The 7,992-nt window shown below is 32.9% G+C and overlaps 1 protein-coding gene and 1 long non-coding RNA gene across 2 annotated transcripts; one reads left to right on the top strand and one right to left on the bottom strand.

Moving 5' to 3' along the window:
* Nucleotides 1-930: 930 nt before the first annotated feature.
* On the top strand, nt 931-3,349 carry LOC107792145 (uncharacterized). Its single transcript, XM_016614338.2, has 3 exons — nt 931-1,338; nt 2,109-2,338; nt 2,931-3,349. The coding sequence occupies exons 1-3, from the start codon at nt 990-992 to the stop codon at nt 3,207-3,209; spliced, it is 858 nt and encodes a 285-aa protein (XP_016469824.1). The 5' UTR covers nt 931-989; the 3' UTR covers nt 3,210-3,349.
* A 1,444-nt stretch (nt 3,350-4,793) lies between these two features.
* On the bottom strand, nt 4,794-6,322 carry LOC107792144 (uncharacterized). Its single transcript, XR_001649457.2, has 2 exons — nt 5,723-6,322; nt 4,794-4,837 (listed from the first exon to the last, which is right to left on the bottom strand). It is a non-coding gene; the product is annotated as an uncharacterized LOC107792144 (long non-coding RNA).
* Nucleotides 6,323-7,992: the final 1,670 nt, after the last annotated feature.

The raw sequence follows: 7,992 nt of genomic DNA, 5'->3' as shown, positions 1-7,992 counted from the left end.
CATCAAATATCTTTACTCAATTTGAAGAAAATTTGAATATCTATTCAATGAATATTACCAATAAGACCATGATGATACCCTTTTTCAGTCACTATCCCATAGAAGTTCCAATGCAAATTAAACTTGAAAATTACAGCAAAATTAAACGAAATTCATCAAGAATCTTTACCCAATTCAAAGAAAGTTGGATTCTTTATTTACAAAGCATAGTTCTTACAACTTTAAGGAAATTGTGACGTACCATATGAGTGAGAGTAAAGGGGAATAAGGAGAAGAAAGTCAGAATCACATCTGCATGTAACAGAGAACCAATAAATCTTCATAAGTTTCATTTGAAACCCACCGGAAGAATGGAGAGAGAAAGAAAAAGATGAAAAGAAGAATGGAGGGGAAGAAGAAGAGAAATGAGGGATGGGGGAATGGACGACACTAACGAGGGAGGAGGAGGAAGGACACTCTTCAGCCCTTTTTTTTTTCTTCTCTCTTTTTAACTTTAATTTCTGCTTTTTATTTTTATTTTTTCCTTATCTTAAACTTTTAAATCAAAATTACCAGTGCTCACTCTCCTCATTCGCGTACATTACACGCATATTATCCAGTTCAATTTAGTTAATACCACATAAGTTTCAATGGTCGAAAGGGTTTAAAATAATATATTTAATCAAGTTCAGGTGTCCACTTGAAACTTTATAGAGTAAGGCAACCGGGATGTCAAATGGGAACAAGTACGGGCTATATGGGTATTCAACTACCTCTTGTTTAATGTCTACTAACAGCCAGCTGGAGCTTATCAACTCATGGATCATGCACGGTACGTTACACAGGCAAGTCTACAAACCATAGCTTATTCATACATCTGAAACACGTTTTTCTATTTAAAAATATGTACATCTTCAGTTCACTAATTCACACCTATAAATGTACGTCTTAGATTATAACCATCACAGCATAGTAAACACCGAAAAACTCCTAGCAAGTCCCATAGCAATATGACAACTCATAAAAAGAGCAATATGGCAGACCATTTGGAGCCTTGGCGCCAATTGCAAGGCAAAGTGGTGTTTGTCACCGGTGCATCGGCGGGGCTCGGCCGTGAATTCTGCCTTGACCTTGCTAGGGCAGGCTGTAGTGTCGTGGCGGCCGCCCGTCGGGTGGACCGCTTGGAATCCCTTTGTCATGAAATTAATACAATGGCAAGTTCAAATACTCAACTTGTTAGAGCAGTGGTTATTGAACTTGATGTTACTGCTGATGGTCCAACTATTGAAGCATCTGTAAAGAAAGCTTGGGATGCTTTTGGCTACATTGATGCTCTTATTAACAATGCTGGTGTTAGAGGTAACTTATGTAGGTTAGGTTTAATGTGTGTACAAAGTATTGATAGGCTGGACGACTTATACTATAAGTAGGACAAAAACCTTTCACCAGAAATGAAAGAATTCTTTAAAAAGATTTTTTTTATCACTTTAACAAGTAACCCCTTTTTAGCATTTAATTTGAGAAAAAGTGCTATGGTAAGGTCAGTTCCTATAGTCAACTTTATTGGTAAAGTACTAAGGTTGTAAACTTCAGATAAGTAATTCTGCATGATACTCATAAAATACTCATATTTGACACTTGTAGTGGAGCTAGAAATTCATACAATAATAATAATAAAAGAAAAGGTCACATATGAGATTTCAACCTGTAACCTATTTACTTAAAAAAAAAACTGTAACCTAAAACAATCTTTGAACTCCTCGGCCATTAAAATAAAATCTCCCCTTACGCCAAAGTGGATTAAAAAGTTTATACATAATTAAAAAAAAAACTTATTTTTGCACTATTTTCAGAGTATAATTTTCTGGCAAAAGAAATTCAATTGAACCACAAGCTAGCTCCGCCCTGTCCACACTTGAGGAGAAAATGCAATACTTCATCGGTTCATCCCATCTTAAAATAGAGAATTGACGAGTGAACTTTTACTAGGAGAATTATTTGGAGTAATTACTTAAGAGTTTATGGTTTTCTTTTTTGAACTTTTAGATAACCTATTCATCCCAAAGAGAATTATTGAATTTGGTAGGCTGCTTTAGCTCCATAATCTGAATCTACTTTTGTGTTTATAGGTGGAATAAAATCAGCAGTAGATCTTTCTGAGGAAGAGTGGCGCAATACTTTACAAACAAATTTGACAGGATCTTGGCTAGTTTCCAAGTATGTTGGAAGACATATGAAAGCTGCAAAAAGGGGAGGCTCCATTATTAATATTTCATCTATTTCTGGTTTAAATAGAGCTTTAATGCGTGGGGGAATTGCCTATAGCTCCTCCAAGGCTGCCATGGATTCCATGACAAAGGTTATAACCTAATGTTGAAACTTATCTTACCCAAGGAAAAAAGTTCCAAATGATAAAAACTAAGGTGCTTTTGATATGAAGTTATTTTCTGGTGTTTGATTGTTATAAAATGTCTTTCAGGAAAAATAGTTTCCATCGAACGGGAAAAATGACTTCCATCATTTTCCATCGGAAGTTATTCTCCTTGACAATTATCCCAAGTTTTCTACATAAAGAATCATTTATTAAAGTTCGATAATAATATAATCAATTTTGAATACACAATTTTTAATCAAACACTTATTTGCTATATTATTATCGAACTTTAATAAATGATTCTTTATGTAGAAAATATTTTCAACTCTCCAACCAGAAGGCATTTCGTTAAAAAAATATTTTCCATAAAATGATGTTCGTCATACCAAACACACCCCTACTCCTTTAAATTTTATGAAAAGAGAAAGTTGAAATAGTGCTAACTTTGTATGAATTATAACTTTCGTCGCTTCTAATTTATTTCTTAAAAATATCTGTTTTCTTAGACTAACATTTCTTGCTTTCCCATCTTCGGAAATCTCTAAATTGACATTTTGATATATCTGTACGTTTGCAGATAATGGCATTAGAATTGGGAGAACACAACATTAGAGTGAATGCAATAGCTCCAGGGCTTTTCAAATCGGAGATTACTGAGAAACTAGTAGAACAAGATTGGCTAAAGAATGTAGCAACAAGAACTGTTCCACTGAAAACTTTTGGAACCACAGATCCAGCATTAACTTCACTAGTGAGATATTTGGTCCATGACTCTTCCAACTATGTATCTGGCAATATCTTTATTGTTGATGCTGGTTATACTCTACCCGGCCTCCCTATCTTTTCTTCTCTATAAGTTATTATCACTTGAAGAGGAATTGTAGTATATTATTGATAAAATATTTTTCTTTTATTAGGAATGTGGTGTTAATATTTCTCTATAACTTCACTAGGCAAACATTTTTCAATAATACAATATAATATTTTCCTTTTTTATGCTGTAACAACTCTGAAATGGAATGGCAAGGATCTGAACATGAATGGATCCCTGCAATTGCCTTTTAATGTGAAGGAATTCATGAATCTTGTTTTTGAGTAGTTGTCCCAAAATGAAAAGGTTGAGATTATCCAATAATCTCATGGTTAAATCCATGTCTTTACCCATATGAAACCAACACACACCCTTTATGGGTTGTTGTTCATCTTTATACAGTGCTAGAAATTAGAGTACAAGTAATATTCTTACATATATCTACTTAATCTTGTTGGAAGAGTCGAACTCAGACACAATAACTAACAGTCACTAGGCTAATTTCGTCCAGGAAAACCGACCAAAATCGGTCGGAAATGGAGAAAAAGCGACCGATTTCCGACCGCTTTTAATTAGTCGGAAAAATTATGGTCACTAAGGAGTTTCAACCGAAATCGGTCGGAAATTTCCAACCGAAAACGGTCGGTTTATTCAATGCGTTGACTGACAGTCAAACTGCATTTACCGACCGAAAATCAGTCGGTATTAATTAAATTTTTTTTTATTTAATTTTCAAAATACTAACCGAAATCGGTCGGAATTTTAAATATATAATAATTTTATTTAAATATATAATTATTTGTAAATTGTAATAAATTGTTAATTTATTTAAATTCAAAATTTCCGACCAACTTCGGTCGGAAATTTTGAATTTCTGGAAAAAAAAATGAGATTTCCGACACCACCTGCCAATTACAACCAATATCCATCCTATAATGGCAGCATTACATTGCTGCCATTCAACCATAATTAACCAACAACAACAACAACAGTTAACCAACAACAACAATTAACCAACAACGCTAATAACAACCACAACCACAACAACAACGCTAATAACAACAACGCCAACCACAACAACAACTATACAAATGTTCAATAACAAAATACTACCAATTAGAGCCTATAACAACCAAAATTGACAAGTGATTATGCCGAAAAGCTGAAACTTTAATTAAAGAGATATGAGCATATAATTACAGAAGACTGGTATGATACTACCGATCCAAAGATCACAACCATGAGTAATGAACAAAAGAGAATGAACTGTGAATTAACTGCAAGTAATTCATCAACTTAAATTCTTAAAATGGACAATGTGACAAAATGTAATGTTCTATTCAGCTTGATGTTAACCCTTCACAAAAAGCAGAAACAAACTATAACTTTTGACCTTGAATCAGAGGAATTAAGATAGCCCAGGATTTAAACGAATGCATCAGCAACCAGCAAAGAGAGTAGATTTCATATGGTAAACGCCAATAAGGGTGTGCTTCCTCAATAAAAAGATAGTTGTCAACCTCCTTTTCTTTTTTCTTTGGAATTATAGCAAGACTATAACTCCAGCAGAGTACAGGCCCGACATTCTCCTTTGCCACACCAGGCTTTGTGTGTGGCAGAAAGGTTCGAACCCATGATATGGGACTAACTCACAAATAAACTGAAACAAAGCCCTATCGCAGTTACCAGATTAATCTTTGCACAAAATAGAAACTACATACTTATTTTCTGGACTAAGGGTACATGGACAAGAGCTCATAGAAGAATGCATGAGCCACCACAAAGAAAACAAGCAGATAATTCTTATGCCAATAAACAAGCAGATAATTCTTATGTCAACAACAATATAAGCAACATGTTAATAAACTAATTGAATCTAAAGCACAATCTAGCAGTTAATTGAATCAAATAACTAACAGTTACTAACACTAAACGAAACAGAGGATTCTTATCAAAGACGACGACAATATAAATAACATGTTAATCAACTAATTGAATCTAAAACACAATCTGAATAACCTGAACTAATAATAATTCAAACTAATATACTCGAGTCTAAACCGATAAAGCGACTACTCGAAGTTGACAGAATCAGTAGCGAGGGACGAAATAATATGGCTAACTCGAACATATAGACGACTAAACTAAGAATCACCGAGAGAAGACTAACATCACTGATTCACAACTACAAACGACTAACTAATAACGCCAACTCAAACAAACGAGTAACCAAATTGACAAGTGATTATGCCGAAAAGCTGAAACTTTAGTTAATTATCAGGACGAGCTAAACATGAACTAACAGAAACTATACTTGAAGTTTACAAACTTGAATCTATAACTAATTTCAAACCACTAGCAGAAAATATGAGATAACCGATCGAAACAAAGAACTAAAAGAACGGACAACATAATAATTCAAAATCAACAAACGACGACTAAAATCACTAATTAAGAAGAAGAAAAAAAACAGAACTTAAACTAAACAAATAAAAACAATCTCAAAATCAGTCAACAAAGAAAGACTAAAATTGATGAACAAGGGATTTGGATTTTACCTAAACGCTCGGGCTTCAAACCAGTAGTACAACACGACTAGACGGCGAATCGATCTCCACACCTCTTTTTCTCGATGTCAAATGCCAAAAAATACAAACTTTGGCAAAACAAAGTTGATTCCAGCACTGTGGCAAAGAGAAAGAGAGGCCACGAGGTCGTGTTCATGCTAGAAAAGAGGCTCAGTAACGGCAGGAGGTAGCTGGCCGGAATTCGGCGGAATTGTGGTCGGATTTTGGAGGGGTTTTGAAGGTTTTGGGGCATGGAACGGAGAAGAGGAGAGTGAGAGGAGACCGGTGGTGTAAAAATTTTGGAGTTTGGGGTGGTGAGCGGCGCCTAGGGTTTCGGTTAGGCATAGATTTACGGGGATTGAGAGGGATTTAAAGGATTTGGGGTTTGGATTCATGGAAAGGAGGTTGAGAGGAAGAAAGGGTGAAATTTTGGGGTGGTTTGGACGACGGCCGCCGCCTGTGGGCGATTTTCGGTAGCGGAACACGGCGGCCGATGGCTGGTCTGTGGGAGTGGGGAAAGGGAGGAGAAAGAGAAGAGAAGGGGAAATAATAAGGGGGGAAATGAGGGGAAATTTTGGCGCGTTTGGGCCGCTGATTTGGGGCCAAATTTGGTCCAATTCCGTAATTGATTTTTAAATTATTTATATAATTGATTTAATTACAATATTGACCGAAGTCCGTCAGTTTTTGTCAAATTATAATATTTAATATTAAACTTATATATATATTATATTATATTATATTAAAAGCGCAAATGCCCTTAACAAAATGTCGTTCGCCTTTTTTACCCTTTAAAAGTAGAGTTCACACTAGGTAAAATAGTCATTTAATTAATTTTCTATTATGTATGAATATGCATTTAATTATTTTCCTAATAATTAGCACTTTGAGTAATTAATGTTATCATTTAATTATTTTCCTGAAATTTAGTACTTTGAAATCAACTAAAATTTTAATACTTATTAAATCTTTCCTTATTTGAACTAAAATTATTTTTCTTTAATTATATTTGAACTCCTTTCCTTGTGTGTATGGACGTACAACATTAATTTGAGATATGATTGTCACTATAAATTTGTGAATCAATTTTTATTTAAATCAAGGGTTTACCACATAAAAATATTATTTTCCCCTAAGACTCTTAATGTTGTGTATATTTGAAGAGTAGTTAGCGTAAAACATAAATATGATAAAGAAACTTTAAAATGCAAATCTTAGATGCTTTGAAGTGCATTATGCATTTATAATTACCTCCAAGACCATCAAGCAAAGTTAATAACCATTTATATATTATAGAACAATACTATTGAATATTTAGCTTAGGGACTTGGTTTACGGCAGTTTAAAGCAATTTAGTTATAATTTTATTTCTTCGAAAAATAAAAAATTTATTTTTTAAAGCAATTTTAGAGGTTTTATCCTGATGAATGAACCCGTTTCGATATCAATAATTTATTCTCTTATTTTAATATTTGTAAGTTTTCCTCTTATAATTTCATACTTGAATTCACCGTACACAACCATATAAAGTATTATGGTCATACCTCAGAAATTTTGCAAAGTGCAAGCTACATTGATCTCTCCCCAAGTATCAAGGTAGCATATCTACAAGTAGTTTACTTAATAAACTCAATAGTATTTGTTTGGTATTCCTGTTGTTATCAAAAACTTATTTTCTTTGATCCTTCCGTGCTCTTAGATTACGTCTTTCTATTTGTTAACAAGAGATATAATTTTGTAACGTGACTTAATTTTTCTTGAATACTTTTGTCTCTTCTATTTTTGATTGCTTATATTTTTCGTTTGTTTTTTTGATGTGGTTTGGTATTTAGTGGTCGAGTCACATTCAAATGAATAAAAACTTTGGAAAATTAATGCGCAAATAGGGAAAAATATTTCTTTCATATGTATAAGCTTTTGATTTTCATCTACTTTTTCAAGTTTGAAATTTTTGTGAAACACAATTTATAATATAGTATGTATGTAATATTTTAAGAAAATATATACTACAAGAAAATATATATATATATATATATATATATATATATATACTATACTATACTATACTATACTATATTATACTATATATACATCTTATATATAGTTCTAAAAGATGTAGTGCTATATTAATACGTAAGTTGTAGCAACAACAACATATGTATACATATTAATGATATATTAACATATATATATATATATATATATATATATATATATATATATATATATATATATATATATATATATATATATATATGTGT

The sequence above is a fragment of the Nicotiana tabacum genome, chromosome 15 (assembly GCF_000715075.1).
Source record: "Nicotiana tabacum cultivar K326 chromosome 15, ASM71507v2, whole genome shotgun sequence".
Taxonomy (NCBI): Eukaryota; Viridiplantae; Streptophyta; class Magnoliopsida; order Solanales; family Solanaceae; genus Nicotiana; species Nicotiana tabacum.
Note: the sequence above shows the minus strand (reverse complement) of the source record. Positions and strands in the feature narration are given on the sequence as shown.

Coding starts and splice junctions, on each gene's coding strand:
- LOC107792145 (XM_016614338.2), top strand. CDS start 990: ATGACAACTCATAAAAAGAGCAATATGGCAGACCATTTGGAGCCTTGG. Junction 1,339..2,108: donor TAACAATGCTGGTGTTAGAG/GTAACTTATGTA, acceptor TTGTGTTTATAG/GTGGAATAAAATCAGCAGTA. Junction 2,339..2,930: donor CCATGGATTCCATGACAAAG/GTTATAACCTAA, acceptor GTACGTTTGCAG/ATAATGGCATTAGAATTGGG.